Source organism: Saccoglossus kowalevskii, chromosome 17 (genome assembly GCF_978046115.1).
Source record: "Saccoglossus kowalevskii chromosome 17, keSacKowa6.1, whole genome shotgun sequence".
NCBI classification, from domain to species: domain Eukaryota; kingdom Metazoa; phylum Hemichordata; class Enteropneusta; family Harrimaniidae; genus Saccoglossus; species Saccoglossus kowalevskii.
In genome coordinates, this window is record NC_140657.1 from 5,798,444 (window position 1) to 5,821,761 (window position 23,318).

General features: G+C 37.3%; 1 protein-coding gene across 1 annotated transcript in view; it reads left to right on the forward strand.

Moving 5' to 3' along the window:
* Positions 1–38: 38 nt before the first annotated feature.
* Positions 39–23,318, forward strand: part of LOC100369322 (protein zer-1 homolog) — a 29,774-nt gene continuing 6,494 nt past the window's right edge. The window contains exons 1-12 of the mRNA XM_085492501.1: positions 39–88; positions 2,857–3,572; positions 5,827–5,973; positions 8,086–8,203; positions 8,731–8,874; positions 8,961–9,019; positions 9,952–10,014; positions 10,807–11,008; positions 14,500–14,568; positions 17,150–17,240; positions 17,359–17,429; positions 19,788–19,897. Of these exons, the coding sequence (XP_085348627.1) occupies positions 2,863–3,572; positions 5,827–5,973; positions 8,086–8,203; positions 8,731–8,874; positions 8,961–9,019; positions 9,952–10,014; positions 10,807–11,008; positions 14,500–14,568; positions 17,150–17,240; positions 17,359–17,429; positions 19,788–19,897 (1,784 nt within the window). The 5' untranslated portion in view covers positions 39–88; positions 2,857–2,862. The remainder of the gene's footprint in view (positions 89–2,856; positions 3,573–5,826; positions 5,974–8,085; positions 8,204–8,730; positions 8,875–8,960; positions 9,020–9,951; positions 10,015–10,806; positions 11,009–14,499; positions 14,569–17,149; positions 17,241–17,358; positions 17,430–19,787; positions 19,898–23,318) is intronic.

Here is a 23,318-nt window from a genome sequence, read left to right on the forward strand (position 1 = left end):
TGTATGTTTGTATAAATAGTTTTGAGCGAGGTCCAAAACTAAAATGGCAGACTTGGGAACGTTCGTGTCTGATCTGTTTCAATCTCAGGTAAAGGGGAATGGTAGTTTTGCTTTGTTGTCTGAGTTCACATATAACATAGCAGTTGACGCTTTTATGTGGTTTGTCGGTGTCGATTGGGTATTATCTGTTTCTGTTACCGATCCTCGGATGTCAAATTCTTTAAGTAATTTTGCATACGTAAAAATGTGGATTTAGAATTACTTTGTACATTGTATCCGGCATTGTATATAAGCATAGATATGATATAAGTGCCTTAATGTAATTTCTTATACTTATAAGTTACAACGTTTAGGCGTACAGGTCTGTACGTTGTGTTAATCTTGATTGAATGTGACAGCGCATGACATTAGGGTGATTGGTTATTGTCCGGGTAATCGTATTCCAAAGGTTATTATTATTCCAGTGTACACGTGTATAAGGGGAAGTCTTGCTTTTATTGTGTCCAATGTTAAAGCTGCGATACCATTACTATAGGTAAATTGCTCACAACTCTGTTCGGGAAAAATTATATTTTTCCTCACATCCAATCATGACCTAAATATTCTGAGTTTTTATTCGGTTTTGGATGGACAAAGTAAAGTTAAAATATCATGCTCGGTTGAATACTAGTACTTGTGATTTGGGTGTTTATGAGATTGTATCATGTCCCCACATAACCTCTTGTATGCAAATGTGGGTTATGTAAATATAAAAGACTTTAGTCAGATCTCTTATAGCCATGGTTACTAGTAACCATGATATAGCAAAGAACAATTTCAGTGGTTCAGCTTTTAAAAGTATGATCATGAAAAAAATATATAGTGCCTAGTGGTACAGTCTAACTAAGGCTTTCATTAAAAAAAAGTGACTTGGCATTCATGAAGGTGAAGATCATATATAATAACCAGAATAATATTGGTTTTAACCCTATAAATTTAATGTGGTGGTCAAATGTTACACTATTGTCAACATGTACTCCAGGTCTTTTTCACAGTAATAGTAGTATTTTGTACCTGTTCATATTTTATTGCAGCTGTACCATAGTACCATGAACCACAGTACATTGTTTGTACATGTACCTACATGTTTAATCTTTCATGGATAATTTATGAATTAATGGTTGTGGTCTATGCTTGACTTGTTAAAACACAATGGCTGTTAAAACGTATCCAACCAATCACAGCAACTGTGGTATTTAAGTCATTGTTGCCCAAAAAATATAATTTTGAAATGACCTACATGTATGGCTCATCCAATCAATCTTGAACATAAAGGGCAGCACATAAAAAACTTCCAAATAGTGAATCACCATCGAAATGAGATTACAGTGAATTACATGAAGGCAAGAAGGTGTTTTCATGGAGATTTATAAAATGGTTATACATGTAACACATAGCCTGAAATTATTGTATCATATGATTTTAATTACCGTATTACCCCGGGCACGCGCCCCTCCCTGGGCAAGCGCCCACCCCCTGTTTTCACAAAAGTTACATGTTGGGGACATCCTCCGTTAAACGCCCAGGGTGATTTTTAGCCAAGAACGGGGTCAACAATAAAGTTTTATTTGTCAAAAACGAACACGTTCGATTTATTTAAATAGTGTGTTTGTTACGGTAGTTCTTTTTTTGGAGTGTGTGGTGGCCCTGAAAAGGGCCGCTTTGTTTGTGTTTTTACGTAAAAACTCATTGGAACTTAACGACGTAAGAAGAACCACGCAGCATGTGGCGCACACGTTCTGCTTTCTCTTCATTCACGATGAATCCAATATTGCAATATTGCAACGATCCATACCTTGGTGAGTGGTTTGAAGCACTTAGCTTTGGTTTCAAAACGTAGCATTTCGCTGACTGTGAATCCATAACGGGAGCTAGCACTTTTGAGACATCACGTCGTAAACTTGCTACTTTCTTTTCATCCTTCATCACAGCATGTGGATTATTTTTCTGTCGTTGAAGAAAAAACATTTTGCCGACCTCAAGTCCATTACGATAACCATAATGAGGCATGCCGACGATGGGAACTTGTTGCATCATCGTTATTTTTGTAATTTTGTCACGTGTGTGGGTGCGTGAATAAATCATGTTAATGAGGTCGACCAGAGTTTATTTTCAGTCTGTTATTTATGTATCGCCATTTGGATATGTTTATGTATTCACAATAGTTTGTAAACATTTCACATCAGTAATAAAAGGTTTATTTGTTTCATAACCCTGTCTGCTATTCTTCAGTAATTACGATGCGATGTATCAATACGTGCGTGAACAAAATTATGCTAATGAGGTCATCACATTCTTGGATTACAAGCGGTAGTTTTTCCCGGCCGTTTCGACTTGCACTGATCACGGTTACCGGTACTAAAAAGTAACCGTGCATTGATTACAATACTTACCATACTTTGTAGTCAATTTCAGTGAGTAATACAACTTCATTCGCTGACATAAAACAAGTTTTATTCTTGAAATTCGACCCCGTGTCTTAGTGTTCCCACAGTTCTTGGCTGAGTGCTCACGTTTATTGAAACCTCGCATAAATCAAGAAATAAGTTCGTATACAAAGTGTACGAAAGCATTCCTTTATTTGACCTTATCATACGATCACAAAAACAACTTTTTAAAATCTTTTTTGGGGTGGTCCTCGGGTAAGCGCCCACCCCCAATTTTTCTCGATTTTGTATGTTCAGGCCCCTGGGCGCGTGCCCGGGGTAATACGGTATAAGCCTACCAAAAAATTGTGCTTTTCATTACAAGTACTTTTTAAATTATTCCGGTGCGAGACCTCCTAATACTGAAAATTATTTCTACTTCTGTTTACAGATATGAATGATAGAAACAGTTATGGCAGGAATTGAACCAGATGAAGTTGATACCTACTCACCAGATTCTTTACTGGACATCACATGCAATCACTGTTTGAAAAATCCACAATCATTTTGTAATGTTAACAGTTTAGGATTACCTTCTCAGATTCGCCCAGGCGTCTATATCCCTCTGGAGATAGCTGAAAAACTAGTTAATGCTTATTATAAGAATTACAAGTCTGGAAATCTGTTTTTGAGCTTGTTTTGTGACACCAATGCAAGTAGACTGCAGAGAGTATGCTTACAAGGATGCCAGAGTGTATCAGAAGAAGGATTGAAGGCTGTCTGTCAACAGGATTTAGTTGAGTTAGACATTTCTGAGACGCATTTTGAGCCGTCATGTTTATCACATTTACAGCGTCTAAAACCCACTCTTCAATCATTGAACCTTCATGGGTGTGATAATTTAATGAACAGCGCCACTGCATATCAGTTTCAATTTACTAATCTTCGTGTTTTAGACATTGGACAGACGTCATTGAAGCAACATCAGTTGCATCAACTCATCAAGCCTCTTCTCAACCTTACTTCTATAGATTTATCTGAAGTTGTCAGTGATGGTGACTTGACATTTTTAGACTCAGTCCTGAATCAACTGAGATCCCTCGTTTTATTTGATTGTAAATTAACATTACAGAGCTTTCATTACCTGTGTCAGTTCAAAGCTTTGAGGTAAGTGTTACTTCGCGTGATATGGCCCTGAATATGGCCCATTCAGGGCTCGAAATTTCCACTTGTCTTTTAACCTGAGGTTAGTCAATTCATACCAGAACTGGTATCTTAGATGGTAATCTGTCAGACTGGTAGCGTTATTAAATATGATTCCTATTCCAAAAATTAAGCTTTAGTTTTGATAATGGGTTCAGGAATTTTCACTTTGCTCAGTCAGGAATACCAATTTTATACATTGCAGCTGTACTTTACTTTATAAACAAACTTTGTAAATACAGATCATTTAAATTTAAAATATTTAATAATGATTGACTCAAGACCTCTACTATGCCCATGGTCTCATTCAAGTGAGACCGCCCACTTATTAAAATGAAGGACATGCAGGTTGGATGATGTGAAATTAACTTATTAATATTAATTAGAACTCACAATGATGCTGCCATATTGTTTCTTGATTGGTGATTTGAATTATACCAGTCATTTTAATTTATGAAAAATCATATTTATAAAACGTTTATAACATTTCCAGCCTTTCACTGTAATTTATGTTGATAGTTTGGTATGTTGATAATACATGTATGGTATATCTTAATCTTTATGCTAGTCTCAGAAAATTAGCAAACTGTGTTTGTTTTAAAGTCATATACAGACTCCATATTTCTAAATATCCCAACCCTAACTTGGTAGTACATATAATTCAATTCATCAATGTAACAATTGTCAAATTTTCAAGGGATGTCACCAGTATTATTAATTTAAAATTTACGGTAATATAAATGATACCAGTATATCTTGGATTAAAAGCAAAATGGGATGATGATGAACTGTTGGCAGCAATGTATAGGTCAATTGCATCGTATTGAAACATTGTTCTTTTTGAGTTTAAGACACATGTTTTCATCAGATATTGAAGGTTACATGGATTCTTGCTAAATGAAGAAATTACACATCTTGAATTATTCGTATCTCTCAAAAAAATTCTAATTGTATGAGTAGTGTAATATAAACTTGGACAAGTACTACAGTTCAGTCCTGGGGTATCTTAACTTCCATGCTGGCTTTGCCTTTTCATAACAAAATTTAAGACAAGGATTATTATCATAAATAATTTCAACTATTGACCTGTACATATAATATTCACACATGTAGCTGATGTAACATATTTTGGCAAATTACTCTGCACAATTTACATTTTAGATTGGTCACTACAGTTTAACAAAAACATTGCAATTTTTTTAATTTTTGGTAAACTGAGTGATTATTCTATTATACCATTATTCTATTAGATGTTTTGAAAAAAAACAGGGGTCATCAGCCGTTTTTTTAAAAAAAATTGTATGTTTATATTACGTACAAATGTACAGTGTATTTAATACATAGCTCAATGAGGAATAAAATAAAACATAACCCTTTGATATATACTGGTATATAAAAAACAAATTGTGAAATTTAAGGTAATGGTGTGAGAACAATATTTTCAATTAATAAAAATATTGGGTCACCAGCCTTTTCAAAGTGCTATTCAAGTTTTAATTGTGCCACACTAATGCATGTGAACATGAAAACACCTACATGTTCACTTCGAAGAGTTGGACCATATATTGAAGTACATTTGAACATTTCCTGAAATTATTGAGATTTTTACTCGTTTTACACAGAGATTCATGAAGTTTATATACACATGGACATGGTACATTTATTACAAAAATAAAATCCCCAAAAAAGAAAACATTTTTGAGATATAAAGTTTCTCTCCACATTGGTATTATGCTGACCCTTTTAAAAGCCTATATTCAAATTATCCGAGATTTGCACGTCACAGAAGTATTGATTTTCCTTAACTTTTTCACCACCAGACTTTATCACCCAAATTTTTCTGTCCTTTTTTTTTTCTAATATTTTCAATATTTCTGGAAATGAATCCTATAATTTTCAGTTTTCACATTCAAAAAAAATTGGCTATTTTTGTCCCAATCTTCTGAAGGAAAGTGCAGACTATAAACAGGACTATTTTGTGAATTTGTGATGAAAAGAGGGAACTGGTGGTGAAAAGGTTAAAATTAGCTCAATGTTAAGTTACACTTGAAGAATACTGTATGTAAAAATATTTTTGTGCCAGACGACATTTCTGAACATTGAAATGTCACTGTCTCTCTCTCTACCTTTCCATGTTCTACTATGGCAGGTCCAGGTACTGACATTTTTGTCCATGTGCTGAATATTGTTATAAGACCTTATCTTCTGTTTATTTTAGGCATTTGGATATTTCTCAAGACAGTAGATATCATGTGAAGACATTTCCGAATGTAGTACCAATGTTACTACAAAAGTTACAAACATTAGTTTCACTTGATGTCTCTGGAACGGATCTCCTATTCCCAGAAAAGGCCATGGAAGTTGGGTAAGAATGAGTTTTTAGTCCCCGTTCGGAAGAAGTCCGAAAACGGGGACTTACGTTTTGACCTTCGTGTGTCCGTGCAAGCGTGTGTGCGTGCGTCTGTGTGTGCGTCCGGACCTGTATCTTAGCAATGCCTGACCAATCACAATCAAACCTCACACATACATCATACATGATATCATACATATGCACGTCATTTTGTTTCATGATCTGATTCAAGATGGCCGAATGGCGGCCATTTTTGTGCTAAAAATCATCAAAATCAAGCATTTCCCGGCTGTTTATAGATGGATTTTGTTCAAACCTTGTAAATACGTTGGACATAATAGGACCTTGACAAACATCATTTTGTTTTACGATCTGATTCAAGATGGCCGAATGGCGGCCATTTTTGTGCTAAAAAATCATCAAATATCAAGCATTTCTGGCATTTATGGATGGATTTCGTTCAAACTTGGTACATACATTAGACATTACGGGTTCCTGATTTTATTTTTCAGATCAGACTCAAAATGGCTGTCCGGTGGCCATTTTGTTTTAATGAATGGGTTTCCAGACCCATATGTCTGGCTTGTTTTGACTGATTATGTTCAAATTTTTAATATTCATTATACATCATGTCACAGATATACAGATATATTGGTTTGACGATCTTTTTCAAAGTGGCCTCATGGTGGCTATTTTTGTGCTAAAAAAATTGTTTTATTTTTTAGATCGGATTCTGAATGGCTGACTAGTGGCCATTTTGTTTTAATGAATGGGCTTCTAGAGCCATATCTCTGACATGCTTTGACTGACTATGTTCAAATTTCATATATTCATTATACATAATTCATAATTTTGTTTTAATTAATGCTGTTCTAGAGCAATATCTCTCAATACTCATTTGACGATCAGATACAAATGTCAATCATTTAAATGTTAAACAATCATCATATTCCTGACATGTTTATATTCCAGCTATATTACTATAAACAAAACTTTATATCTTAAATTTGATAACTAACGGGGACTGTGCCATGCATGGCTTGTTCTTGTTGCAACTGTTTAACGATATTATTAGTTGCATTTGACAAATTGAAGCATACATTTTTTGCCTTGATTGAAATGAAATGTACAATAATAGCAATTGTCACTAAAAATATAACTGACTTAATCTTATACTATGTTTACACGGCAGCATTCTATCGAAGCCGAACTACTGCTCCTCCCACGAATTAACAGGAGATTATTTCCAATGCGTTCATACATTCGGGAGCCGAACGAGAGCCGAGATCTGCCAGAGTTTGATTCAGTTCGATCAGAGCCGAAAGTAACAGTGCCCTCGAATAATTAGTGACTGAAAACGATTTTAGTGTCGTGCTTGTGTTTTTTCTTTACATGGCACGAAACAAAAAAGAAACAGTCGCAAGCCTGAGCATGGAGGTAGAAAAGACAATGACTGGTATTATGATTTAGGTACTAGTATCTCGAATAAACAAGAAACATGGCAGCTTAAACATGACATGCGTTTAATACAGCCTATTCGCTCAAGTTACTGTCATGCAAAATTACCGTTTTGTAACTATTCAACTGTAGTGATAACTAAACTACTAGGAAGAATCACAGATTCTCTCTATCTATCATAGAGGGACTATGGAAGAATCTAAACCTACCAGGAACACATCACCGTACCACGATCGCTTCTACGATTTTTATCTTTAGTGTCTTTAAAAAGTTTCTGTTCAGTTGTTCTTTCAAGTTTTTGTCGCATAATTTCGTATGCCATTTTTTGTTTCCCGTTGAGCTATCAATCTATCGCAATAATTCGTTACTATACATTAGAACGCGTACCTCTTTGTCAAGCCGGAAATTGTGTGAAATTACGAAAGATATTGTCTCCGCCATAATTGAAATGAGAGGTTACTCGAGAAGACGATTGAGGGCGTGATTTGGGCCCCGATAGTTGGACCCGATGCGTTTACACGATCGAAGCCATGTCAGGACTAAACCCTATCGGAGTTCAACCCCGAGGGTTTAGTGGAGCCGAACCTGGCTCAAATGATGAAAAGGTTAATAATTATAATAAATTGTTATCTGCTGATTTATACATTATATTATTACCCTTATTCTCAGAGATTGTAAAGGAACAAAGTGTAATATTAATGCATTTAAAGACTTCAATAGAAAATTAGAATTTTTGGGATTATTGGACACTGATGTCTGTGAGGAACCTAATTTGCCAGCTGTGAAGGTAAATTCATTTAAGAATAACATGCTGCTTTGCCTTTTTCTATTGAATATGTGTGGGTTTGTTTATAAATGTGGTTTATTTTCTGTAACTTTTACTGTACAATTTTTTGTTTATAATTTTCTTAGTGCAAATTTTGATTTTTCAAAATGTTACTCCCCACCAGTCCTAATGTTTACATGTATCTCCTAAATTAAGGAATGTTTCCGCATTACTATAAATGGAATAATGTAGCTATGTTGCTCTGTTGTATATACTAGATACATACGAGAAAAGTTCGCCATGCTTTGCTCTTCAAACAAAATCTTTCTCATTTAATTAATATTCCATCTTTAAATTACATTAAATTGAAATACTATAACAGTGATTCCAGCAACATTATAATATTCATTTTTTACAATGCATAACTGCAGTTACGTTACTGCCATGATCATTGATGTTTTGATTCAAAATGCTTGGTTCATTTCAGTTTTGTTACTATTAACAACTGGAACTCTGTCATGACATGACTTTTTTTCTTATATTTTTAGGTATCTGGAGGAGCCAATGAAAACCAGATATTGATTTCATTAAAAGTGTACATGAGTAGATGTCCATTTATTTCAAAATCATTGGATAACTTGTTTGATATCGTCAGAGGAACACATTTACAAAGGCCATCTCTAGCTGTTACAGTAAGTACATAATTATTCGGATTTCTTACGGCCATAATTTTTTTTTTACAGTTTTCATATTGACTTGTTTCTTTCTTTCTTGATAGCTGATTGTAGCGGCAATGAGCAGATACCCATATAATTCCCGTGTGCAGATTTCTGGCAGGTAAATACATGTATTGAATACAGAATACTGAGATAAGATAACAATTAGGGAATTCTCCAGATGGTTGTTTGTTATTCATCATTTAGACAAACTCCAAAAACAAGGCTTTCAATTTGGGTTCTGTCTTGCCATCTGGAGCCAACTCTCAGATATACATTGCCCCCTCTATTTCAAACTTGGTACAGGGATAAAATAATGATGTCATACATACATGTATGTATACTCGTCAGTTATTTTTGATTTAATCAAATTTGCCTGACCTGTTTTGCAACCAGTTTTTGGAGATGGCTGGACTTGTATCAATCAAAATATAGTACATATACTTTATGATGGCAGTATATTTTTAGCTGTAGGTGCATGTTGTTATTTTTTGCTCTGTCATCGACTTAGACGGATTACTGATTGTCTATCATCTGTTGTCACCATCAACTTTTTACTTTTTCTTGAAAATGTCCTTTGTTTCTACTTGTTGTATATTTGTTCATTTGGTGAAGATATTTTCAAATCTCTAACTTCAAATGAATTGTTTTGTCATTTTTACTAAAAAGTGAAAAAGAAAAAACAGTTTTGCTTCTATATTTTTTATGTAGACACCTTGAGTGAACCTTACGGTACTCAGATTTGTTTATTTTTTGACGATACCGTCAATTTTCTAATTTTAGTGAATATTTTTGTAATAATATTTTTTCAAAATGCTATTTGTTTTTGGAAATGGCTAACCTAATTACTTTAGATTCACTTTAGTTAGATTTGCTCAATTTGTGATGATAACTTAAATTTTCTAATTTTAGTAAATAATTTTGTCATTGTTGGCGAATTCCTTTACTTTTATGCATAATGCCTGTGACGTATTATAATTTTATCATGTTGATTGAGTTTCTTTGGTTATTGAAAGAGATAATGTGATTAGCAATGACTTATTTACTTTCCAGTGCATCTCTGTATCATTTAACAAAAAGAGATTCTGATATCAAGTTAAACTTCAAGCTTAGAAGGTAAGTAGTGCTTCTTTACAACTTTCTGATAGCTTTTAAGTTAATTTGTGTTTCTGCTTCCCTGATTTGCAGTTCTTTGAAACCATTTATTTTCACTGTCATTTAATTTCACTGTTTTGATATTTTATAATTTCACAAATTTTCCGTGTAAACAAATGAAATTTTACATGTGATACATGTATTACATTTACATTTAATTAAACGACTTCTACTCATTAGCAAATTAACAAACTTAAAATCCAGTGAATAATTGTGTTTACAGTATTTTCTATATTTTTTGTACTTGTTAGTGTTGACACCTTTGGATGTTTTCACTTAAATCATTTGGGAAATTAAAACGAGAAAAAATTGTTATTAAGATATGCAAATAATCATTCCGTGCAATGTGGACGTCAAAATCAGACCAAAATTTGAATGTTGTTGCCAGACCACTGAATAACCGTTTGACAAATTTGTCATTGAAATACAGATCATGGATATTCTCTAAACAATCCCAACACTTTTTTTTATAAATTCAAATAAGATTGAGGTCAAGCGAGCAAACATACTAGACGTTTGTCAAGAAAGGGGGAAAACACTCACCTACACGTCAGAAACACCAGAACATCTGAGATCACATGAATACACAAACTGATGAGGTTATGCATATATATTCGCGTACAGGTCAAAATGTTTTTCAAGATCAATATATCAATGAATTAGCATATAACTACCAATCACATTGACTTCAAAGCCATACTGGTCCTTGCTACACATTAGAATTAAAAATGAAAAATACAATTTGACTTTCAGAGAATCCATCCTTGTCTTGCTGGATGCCATGGAAAATCTACCAAATGATTCGACTTTACAACGTAATTCCTGTCTGACACTCTGCAACTTTCGTATACCAGAAGAATTTGAATTCATGTATGAAAGAGTTGCCAAAATACTGATCAGATTGGTGACTAGTGATTTAGATGATGAGTTCATACAGCGAGTGGCTGTACATCTATGTACAGTACTCATTTCGCCGAACCTCCCGCCCGCTTCCGGATTTCGATCGCTTTTTTTTCGCTCGCTTTGTTCAATCCGACCGCGCAATTTCCGCTTTTTTTTCGACCGCGCAAATCTGGAAGTATCCGCTCGCGCAATCGCTCGCTCGCTCGCTCGCTCGCTCGCCTGACAGCACAACCGCCCGCATTTACAGTTCATTACCTACTGTTTCATGTACAAGTGTATCATTTTTGTTTTTATGATGTTAAAATAAGAATAAATACAATTAGAAATTTATAGAACGACCGTTGAAAAAAATACGGTGGATCACACGGCCATATAAAATTGGTGATAATAATGTGCACCATAAACATGATCGAACCAAACATGTGAAATCAAATACGACACTGACACAGACACAACTAATATGAAATAAAACCATTCTATTTTTGGTGGAGAGCGAAAAATGTCTACTGTAGAGTACGGTATTCGTTGAGTTAAACCGTGTGTAGGGTTGACGGTTGTCATGCACGCATGGTTTGGGTTTAACACGGGTCAAGTTGTAGTTATGTTAAAATCCGTGGCACCTATAACAATTGAAGAATATCTGCAGGAATAGTAAGACTGAAAAAAACGACTGATCGATTGTTATAGAATGACCGTAGTGTACAATTTGTCAAACAAATACAATACTTGCAAATGTAATGTCGGCCAGCGCCCATCTTACTTGTCCGAAGTAGTCGACACCGACTTCACTGGAGATCGCGTTTTCTAACTAGGCGGCTGGCAAGCGGACTAACACGTTACATAAATCTGTTAAATTACAATTATGGTTTTTATGTTTGCGCCCAATGTCTCGTTATAAAATAAAGGATTCAAATTTTGCAGGGTATTCCGTTTTTTGCGAACTCTGGGCGAAATACTTTCATGAGCTGTACGTAGTTCACTTACAGCCAAAACAAAGTCAGCTCGGACATTAAGTTGTGAGACGCGAAAAAACAAACGCTGCCAGTGATAGATTACGTTCACTGAATAAAAGAACAAAATAAACGCAATCAAAGGCGCCGACCACACGCTTTGAAAATAAATAGAACGCGTTGCTAAGAGGAATCGCATCTGCATCTCGACGACGTCTCCGGTCATGAGCAGGGTTTGCTGCGTCTTAGAAAAATTTAAAGGTAAAAAGGAATCAGTGTCGGGGAACCATTCACAATGTTTGCATGAAAAATCCCACGCGAAAGCGTTTTTTTTTTCTTCCTGTTACAAACACTATGATACCTGAATCCCGATTAATTCATAAATATGAATCGGTAAGGGTCAATTTCCTGCAATCCTTCAAGATTAAATTTGCCTCCTAAAATCTTTCTAACGATGAGCTGGAAGATTGCCATAATTGAGTGCCACCATTTCTGTTCTAAGATTTATTCAGTATAATAATACAAATGTTCACCCCAACAGAAGTGGACATACAGTTTTAGCGACCCGAAGAGCTCATTGTCAACCGAGGCGAAGCTCTACGATAAAGACTTTCCGTTCCCAAAAAATAATAAGAAGAAAAAAACTTCTCGTTCCCGACATTACGAAATTCTTTCGTTTTGGGGAAAAAACCTGGAAAAAAAACTGATTTTGACAAAATAATTTAGAAATTGATATTAAGAATAATTCATAACGAAATCTATTTCATATGTACCCATAATTTGATTTCATAATTACTGATTACACACGAATATTACAGAAAAAAATAATTTGCTATATTATCTATATTTGTGCCTTTTATTTGTTTTGAATCGTGACTGAAAGGAGCTAGATGAAATTACAAACTATGTAGTGTGTTCGACAACTCGTGTATGAACAACAATTTTAATAAATATGATTTTACTTGGTAAAATTACTGTATTTTTCTACATAAAAACAAAAGAATTTCACAATGTCTTTGTTATCATAGCGTTGTTGGTAATAGTTGAAAATGATACATCCACGTGAACCTGCTTATATGAGATCGAAGGAGTCTGTTTTCAACAGCCGTATACATCTAACTGCGTCATCGCTAAGTTTCCTTGTGGACCACGAGTTCTGTTCCTTGTTTGCACGTTTTCATGTTCACACAATCGCAGACATTATTTGTAAGGGTGCCCTTTGAAATGGCACATTTTCTCGATGTTTTAGCGAGCACTCCGCGACTATATGGCTTGTTCTCACATCAGCATAATTTCCTCGAGTTCACTCATCGCTTTCCCACATGCACTTCTCGTTCTTTGCTGCTAACTTTTTTTGCACTCTAATATGGTGTTGTTTTTGTCTTTCTAAACATCGAGTTTATTTTTGACATTCAACGAGATCGCTTGAATTTTGAATTTGATGACGGTTCGAATTTATCCACTTTTACAGTGATCAACATTGCGTTCGAGTAGTAATTACAAGCCTGATTTACATTTTTCTTGCGGTGTTTTTCGTCAATGTATTAAATATAAGTGCTTTGGGAAATAACATAATTATATTGCGCGAGTGAAAGAATTTGGTGAGACTGTCACAACACGTTTTATTTATTTCCAACGCGCGTGGTCGGCGCCTCTGATTGCGATTATTTTGTATTTTTGTTTTCAAAATGTATCACTGGCTGCGTTTGTTTTGTTTTCCTCAACAAATTAACTGTTCCGAGATCTCTTTCATTTTTCGTCCGGCTGCTGCCAATCCAATAATTCGTCGCCGCATGTACTCAGACAAGCGATTAATCGTCACAATCATTATACTAGTAGTTTAAGTCCAATTGATTTGTAGAAATTCAGCTATGCGATAATTATATGTGCAGTTTTGTTTTGCGCACCCAGACACGAGCAAAAGTTAACCAATAGATTTTCTGAACTACAGCATTCGTATTACTTATGCAAATTGAGTAAGGGTCATAGTGCGAGTTGCGTTCAAAAATAACAAAGTGTCAAATTATTTTGAGCGCCGTTCGGAATAAATTTAGTCAAAATCACACACAGAAACACACACACAACACACAAACACTAGTACTCAATACATATCGCGATTGACCAGTTATATAGCTGCTTGAACTACACACACAAGGACGTAAATATGTAAATACAGGTCACAGTTCGACTTGCGTAGCAAACGTTACAATGTGTCAAGTGATTTGAAGGCGTCTTTGTTCCAAAACAGAGAAGCAATAGGCGTTGTGTTTTGAATCGTCATTAAAACCTAAATTTATTACGAATAAAAACTTAAGTTTATACATACAATGTACGATCATTGTTACTCCAGCGGTCGGCTGGCAAGCGGACGATGTTTCTGAAGCCAGCCATAGCAGGAGTGAGCGAGCGAACAAAAGCGAGCGAGCGAGCGAACGAGCGAACAAAAGCGAGCGAGCGAGCGAACAAAAGCGAACGCGAGCAAGCGGAAAAAAAGCGGTCGGTTTCCGGTCGGAAAGCAGCGAGCGGTCGGAAATTAAGCGATAAGCGGTCGGAAAAAAAGCGATAAAAGCGGGAGGTTGGGCGGAATGAGTACTGTAATGCTGTTGTCTGTCAAGTTGATGGAGCTCAGAAACAACTGGTTGGACAGATTGGTATTGTTGATGTAAGCTCCTCATTTTTATAACTCCTGATTCACCTTGCAATGTAACAAACAACACATTGGGCTTTCACACGTCATCTATCCATGTAGCGACTGCCAGCTTGTGTGATGAGTGTAAATGAGTACAGTATGAAATTTGGTACAACAGCATTCTATGAGATTGTGATGTCAAAATTGTCTTGTATACTGTTGCGGTCTTCAGTGCTTATTAAAACACACAACCATCTTTATTGTAAAGAGTCTTTAGCAGATTTTCACGGTGTTATTGTCTACTTTCACTTTTGTCAACTACATGTATCATAAAATCAGGGGTTTCCAGACATGTATGACTACTTGCCTGTTATATTACCGTACTGGACTGCGTTAGCACCCAGTGTCCTCAACTCAGAAAATCATGATTTTTTTAGGCGTGGTCGCTTACCTGAACACCCCCTCAGAAAAGAGTGCAAATGACAATTTTAATTATTCCCTGTTCGGACGCAGTCCGAAAACGGGGACTTATGTTTTGCCCTGTGTGCGTCCGTGCGTCCGTGATCACCTGTATCTCGAACATGCATGGACCGATTAAGTTCAAACTTCACTCATACATCACACATTATATGGGACATATGCACATGCATTTTTTTCATGATCCGATTAACGATAGCCGAATAGCGGCCATTTTAAGGCCGAAAATGCATCAAAATTGCACATTTTCACCATTCCGGACCCGGATCTCAGTTATGCATGGACGGATTTTGTTCAAATTTGGTACATACATTAAACATAATAGGACCTTGATGCACGTCATTTTTTTTTTGGATCGGGTTCGAAATGGCCGACTGGCGGCCATTTTGTTTTAAAGAATTCAGTTCTGGATCCGTATCTGAGACATGCTTGAATTGATCGAGTTCAAACTTCACACACACAAGGTACATCATGTCACAAATATGTATGTGCATTTGTTTCATGATCGCATTAACGATAGCCAAATGGCGGCCGCTTTAAGGCCGAAAATGCATTGAAATCACACATTTTCACCATTCCGGATCCGGATCTCAGTTATGCATGGACGGATTTCATTCAAATTTGGTACATACATTAAACATAATAGGACCTTGATGCACGTCATTTTTTTTTTCGGATCAAGTTCGAAATAGCCGACTGGCGGCCATTTTGTTTTAAAGAATTCAGTTCTGGATCCGTATCCGAGACATGTCTGGATTGATCAAGTTCAAACTTCACACACACAAGGTACATCATGTCACAAATATGTATGTGCATTTGTTTCATGATCTCATTAACGATAGCCAAATGGGGGCCGCTTTAAGGCCGAAAATGCATTGAAATCGCACATTTTCACCATTCCGGACCCGTATCTCAGTTATGCATGGATGGATTTTGTTCAGATTTAGCACAATGTGTTGTACATATGCAGGTGCATTTCGGTCATAATCTGCTTTGAATGTATATGTCACTCAAATATGAACGGAACGGGGACGTGTCATTGACAATGACTTGTTCACCATGTGACAGATTGAGGGGGATATTACGTCTTTGAGGGAAAATAAAATTACAAAATTAGTTGCATTGTCATTGACTTTTACAATGAAGAAACAGAAATGGTCACACAAATTTGCTCATTTTGTTACAATATTAATTTGTACCACTCGAATTTACGAGGTTAAAAATATTAGTCTGCTGGAACACTCAAAGTCAAAATCTTCATCATTATCTCGACTGGCAAATGTGTTGGATCATACACAAACTCTCAATGAAAAGCACTTTTCGCATTGACCTGCAACAACGTCCTTTGACCTGGGTCAAGTCTGTTATTAACCAATCAGAATGCTGTGTGGTACCGACACAATTTCTCGGAAATTCCTGAAGACTTTCTGGTAACGCAATGCAGAAGTGAATTATCAATGTAGTAACTAGCAATTTTTGATAAGTGAACTAAATATGGCAAGAAATATTTACAGCATTTTACTTTTATTGAAAGGTCACTGTCAAAGCATAGTTTACACATGGTTACCGTGGTCTACGCATTCACAACTCGACAGTCTATATCCATGCTGCATCATATAAAAACGTTTACCAGTATTCATAAAGCAACAATCAAAGACCAAGCTTTAAATTAGTGGAATTTTGAAGGGGTGGGTGCTTTGCCGAATGTGATCCCGAATATAAAAATTGCGGAAAAGTGGGGTGTGGGCGCTTGACCGGGCATGGCACTAACGTGGTTGAGTACGGTAATTGATAAAATTAAATACATGCATTATATCTATGAAATGTATCTTTTTAAGGCATGCGTGGTATAAATCAGAAGATACTGCATTTATGATGTGTTAAGTGCATTATCTACCTTACAAATAAGTTGCGTTTCAAACTACCTTGAGACACTACTGATGACATCCCACCACATTGTTCTGTCTTGCATCAGCCATGGAAGTTTGTTTCTTTTCATGCCAGTATCTTATTTTTGCTGCTCTATACAGGTTTTAGCTTGCCAGCCTCTTCTGTTCTGTTTTGTTTAGCATAATATTTCTATTTCAAAATATATTATGTTCACTAAACTTAATATTTTTTTTTGCTTTTTCAACAGACAATGATAACAATAATTAAAGAGAGATTGGAGCAGAGAATATGTGACGAAGTAATGGAAATAGCATGGAGTACATTGTGGAATGTGACTGGTGAGTGTGCTATATTACTTACACTACTGTACTGTATCCATAGCATGGAGTACATTGTGGAATGTGACTGGTAAGTGTGCTATATTATTTAAATTTGACATTTTATTTTTGATTTCAGACGAGACTTCTGAGAATTGTAAAATGTTCCTGGATGGCGACGGGATGCAGTTGTTTTTATCATGTCTCTCAGTAAGTGTACTAATTATGTCCCAACTGCTACAAGCACATTTAGTAAATTTTGTATTATATTTTTTTAAATTCAGTTGACAGTTTTCAGAAAGGAATTACTCCAACCAAAGTAATGGGTACGTTTACATTGCATACACCGCGTACACCTGGGTGAACTTGATTATATGCACCATGGTACACATGGGTGGACTTGATTGTATGCACCATGGTACACCTGGGTGGACTTGATTGTATGCACCATGGTACACCTGGGTGGACTTGATTGTATGCACGATGGTACACCTGGGTGGACTTGATTGCATGCACCGGGGTACACCTGGGTGAACTTGATTATATGCACCATGGAACACCTGGGTGGACTTGATTGTATGCACCATGGTACACCTGGGTGGACTTGATTGTATGCACCATGGTACACCTGGATAACGTCATTGTATACACCATGGTACACCTGGGTGGACTTGATTGTATGTTCCGCGTTACACCTGGGTGGACTTGATTGTATGCACCATGGTACACCTGGGTGGACTTGATTGCATGCACCGGGGTACACCTGGGTGGACTTGATCGTATACACCATGCTATACCTGGGTGGACTTGATTGCATGCACCATGGAACACCTGGGTGGACTTGATTATATGCACCATGGTACACCTGGGTGGACTTGATTGTATGCACCATGGAACACCTGGGTGGACTTGATTATATGCACCATGGTACACCTGGGTGGACTTGATTGCATGCACCGGGGTACACCTGGGTGGACTTGATCGTATACACCATGCTATACCTGGGTGGACTTGATTGCATGCACCATGGAACACCTGGGTGGACTTGATTATATGCACCATGGTACACCTGGGTGGACTTGATTGCATGCACCGGGGTACACCTGGGTGGACTTGATCGTATACACCATGCTATACCTGGGTGGACTTGATTGCATGCACCATGGAACACCTGGGTGGACTTGATTATATGCACCATGGTATACCTGGGTGGACTTGATTGTATGCACCATGGTATACCTGGGTGGACTTGATTGTATGCACCATGGTACACCTGGGTGGACTTGATTGTATGCACCATGGTACACCTGGGTGGACTTGATTGTATGCTCCGCTTTACACTTGGGTGGACTTGATTGCATGCACCGGGGTACACCTGGGTGGACTTGATCGTATACACCATGCTATACCTGGGTGGACTTGATTGCATGCACCATGATACACCTGGTGGACTTGATTGTATGCACCATGGTACACCTGGGTGGACTTGATCGTATACACCATGCTATACCTGGGTGGACTTGATTGCATGCACCATGGTATACCTGGGTGGACTTGATTGTATGCACCATGGTATACCTGGGTGGACTTGATTGTATGCACCGGGGTACACCTGGGTGGACTTGATCGTATACACCATGCTATACCTGGGTGGACTTGATTGTATGCACCATAGTACACCTGGGTGGACTTGATTGTATACACCATGGTATACCTGGGTGGACTTGATTGCATGCACCATGGTATACCTGGTGGACTTGATTGTATACACCATGGTATACCTGGGTGGACTTGATTGTATGCACCATGGTATACCTGGTGGACTTGATTGTATGCACCATGGTACACCTGGGTGGACTTGATTGTATGCACCATATTACACCTGGGTGGACTTGATTGTATACACCATGGTACACCTGGGTGGACTTGATTGTGTGCTCCGTGTTAAACGTGGGTGGACTTGATTGTATACACCATGGTACACCTGGATGAACTTAATTGTATGCAATGTGGTTCACATGGTGGACTTGATTGTATGTACCGCGATACACCTGGGTGGACTTGATTGTATGCACTATGGTACACCTGGGTGGACTTAATTGTATGCAATGGTGGACTTGATTGTATGTACCGCGATACACCTGGGTGGACTTAATTGTATGCACCATGGTACACCTGGGTGGACTTAATTGTATGCACCATGGTACACCTGAATGGACTTAATTGTATGCAATGGTGGACTTGATTGTATGTACCGCGATACACCTGGGTGGACTTGATTGTATGCACTATGGTACACCTGGCTGCACCAGTTAAACCACATGAATTCTGGTTTATTTCTCGATTGTCCATGTCCTAATTGGTTGACTTCCCATGTGATAGGCATATGCAAGTTCATTCAGTATCGTTGACCCCACATATCATACCTAGCCTATCACATCAGTTCAACTCACCTTTGTCTGTGTATTTGCAATGCATATTTATACCATTCGTTATTTTCACATTTATTGCAATAAATTTTACGTGACGTAGGATTTTGTGACATTCTAAATGACTTTGACATTGTAGATATTTAAAGAGACGCCAGAATTGCTACGTAATATGATGGGATTAATGGGCAATGTGGCTGAAGTAGAAGTACTTCGACCTCAGCTTGTCAAATATGCAAATGTATTCAGGTAAGTAATGCATACATACTTTCTTCACTTCTGTCCAGTCTGATTAAAATAAGATCCTTGTTTGGGCTTTTATTTTAATTTGTGTTTAATTATTAGTCCCCGTTCGGACGAAGTCCGAAAACGGGGACTTATAATTCGGTCTCCGTCCGTCCGTGTGTCCGTCCGGAGTCATATCTCAGAATCCCTTGGACCGATTCCGTTCATTCTTTGCATGTGCCTAGTACTTTATGTAGGACATATGCACATGCAGTGGTTTAGCGATTCGATTCAAAATGGCCGACTGGCAGCCATCTTGTTTTTTGAAAATGTGGTATTTTTTACATGCTTTGTCAGTTGTCATTCAAACTCCATGACGATTTATTTCGCAATTGGATCAAAGATGGTCGACTGGCAGGCATCTTGTTTTTGTTTTTTTTATGCGGTATCTTGGACGTGCTCTGTCAGTTTTCATTCAAATTTGGCATGTACTTTATACATGTTAGGATGCATGTCCATGACAATTTGTTTCAAATTCTGGTCAAGGATGGCCGATTGACAGCCATCTGACTTTTTGGCCTTACTACTATATTTCCACAATTTATGTACTATTTTCATTCGTATTTGGCACATACATGTACATCATACATATCAGTGTGTTTCATAATCAGATCAAAGATGGCTGAATAACGGCTGTTTTTATTTTGGCCATATTACTATGACACGAAACACGTGTTTTGATGTAAATAAACAATCTGTTGTATACGCCACTTGGAACTCAAGTTTCAAGGACACGCTCGCGACAACCCCTCCGCTTTAATATGACGAGCACAAAGAGAACTTAACGGGGACTGTGTCATTTTCAATGACTTGTTTATTTTTATTATATATTTTCTTTTAAATTATTTTATTAACTTTATGAGTACCGACGGCGTACTAAAATAATTAACAAACAATTGCAAAGTCCAAGAAAAAGATTGTGTTGCGTGTCGTGGGTTTCATTTTGAAAACAATCATCTTAATCAGGGAAGAGTAGGAAATCAAACGGGCGGTGCACCGCGGTCATTACCGCGGTGTACCGCAGAACGCCGGGGAGAGCCGCGGACTGCTTATAATTAGGGGTCTCTACCGCTGTACCGGTCTCTACCGCGGTCCTCGGTAATGTGTGAAATACGTACTTAACAGTTTCTTTGTGATTCCACGAGTCATTGTTTTAAAATCCGATGCTGTAAATGAATACGATATGCGCGCTTGTTTAGTATTTAGTACATGTATTTAGCGTAACACTGGAATAAAGTTTACAATTGAAAAGAGGACGATTTACAAAGTTTCAGCGTATCCAAGCCGTATCCTGGTTCTTGATTGATTTGGCAGTATCATGTTCACCATTTGTGTCACACTCCAGAAAAAATGGCCAGCAAACGAGAAACGGGCGAACTAATCAAAACAGGTCAGGCTGTCTGCATTGCACTGACAATGACATGATTATTTTCTGTTTTGTTTCATAAATCTTGCCTTGCGCATGTATTCTTGGTTGACAGAATCTTTTTTAAACAAAAGACGTTATTTTTCTGTTACATGTTCGTGTTCCATGGTACTCGTGAGTGTGAAAGGCATTTTGAATGAATAATTATTGAGTTTATGATACCGTACGATAAAGCTAGCTGGCTTGATTAGAATTTCATTGCGTGTGAACCGCTGAGGTCATTGCCCGTTACTGTGCCAACCGCACGTAGTTCAAAAGCACCTGACGTTGTTTTGTTTTGTTTTCACTGGAAATGAAAGCGATCGAATACTCTGCGTTCAAAGTACGCTGCCCCAAGTTTGAAATTACAGTAAATTGTAACGCATGGATTTTATTTACATGAAATTTAGTTTATTTCAAAATGATATAGATGTCAAACCATAATTATTATTATTTGAAAAGTTGTTTCTTGACTTGACTTTTCTGGCTTTAATGTTTTGTGTGTGCGTGTTTGTTTACAATATCATTATCAACAACGGTTATTCAGTGGCCCCGTCTCTGAGGCAGTAAGTCGCGGTTTCGACTAAGTCGCGTAGTTCGATGGCTCCGGACGATTGTATTGTGTTTTGCCGTCAGTTTTAAAGTAGAAAAACTAAGTCTGGTATTATCGCGTATTTAATTGCCCGCTCAATCAGTTGGAGGTGACAACTTAACACCTATAGACCGTCAATTACTGAAATAGAAAGTGTGATAGCAGCAGTGTGACTCGAGGGGTCGACAGGGGTATAAAAAATAAGTTTGCGTAATTATTGCAAAGGCAACGCATTATCAAGTCGGCAAAGTTGAAATATTCACAGCCAGTACGTAAACAATGGAAAATAAGTTTGCGTAATTATTACGAAGGCAACGCATTATCAAGTCGGCAATGGTGAAATATTCACAACCAGAACGGTAACATTTTTTACGTCGGCAACGCAGAGCCAGTAAAAATTTGCGTAATGGGATGTGTATAATAAAAAGGTCAACGCGCGGAGCGCGAATGGTCACCAAGGTAACAACCCACTTGTTCAGCGCGTGACTTGGGGTTAAACTTGGGCCAAGGTTTATTAGATTAGTCAGTTTCGCCAAGAAGTGCGCTATTTTTTTTCGCTGATCACCCAGTTGTTGTAGTATATATTGTAGCACCAAGTGTGTGACACTCCCTCTTCGACTTCGGGTTGCTTTTCCTACTTAGTGCATGGTCTCGAGGTAACGTAAACTGTGGCCTCTCATCGAGTGTTTTACACTCGGAATTTGTACTTCGCCCGATTATATTGGTATATGCGAAACATTAATCTTTTAAAATATATCCTGAGACTATACATGATGTAAATTCAAAATAATGTGATAATATTTTACATTATGTGGGGTCTACATTATTCTGGGTTGCTTTGCGATGTTATACCAAGACTCGTGAAAATAAAATAGTGTTCTTCTGCGAACTAATATAGACGATTTTTCCAATCTTCTGGTACCACTCGATTTTATTATTTGAACTTGGCGGCAAGTAACCTTTAGTTTCCCAGTCTATTGTGTCCATTCATAGTCTTAACAATAGGGTGTAAATTGCCATGCGAGCCTACCGCACTTGACCGCGGTAAACCGGGGTCATGGAATCTATGCATAAATTTGCATAAAATGCGGTCGACCGGCGAGCACCCACCACCACCGCGGTAATGACCGCGGTAAACCGCGAGTTTGATTTCCTACTCTTCCCTTATAATAATCAAAGGTTGGCCAGGGAAGATGCCGGAAATGGTGGTTTACACAAGTTAATTTTTCAATTGCCTTTGAAGGCTGAAAATTCATGTTTCGTCGTCTACTGGACAATTTATTTAATTTTTCATTTTACTGACGTGTTTTTTGGCCATATTTTTTTGTAAGTTGCACGAAACATGGCCAGACATTTAGAACGTCATGCTCCAGAAATCTAAATGCACA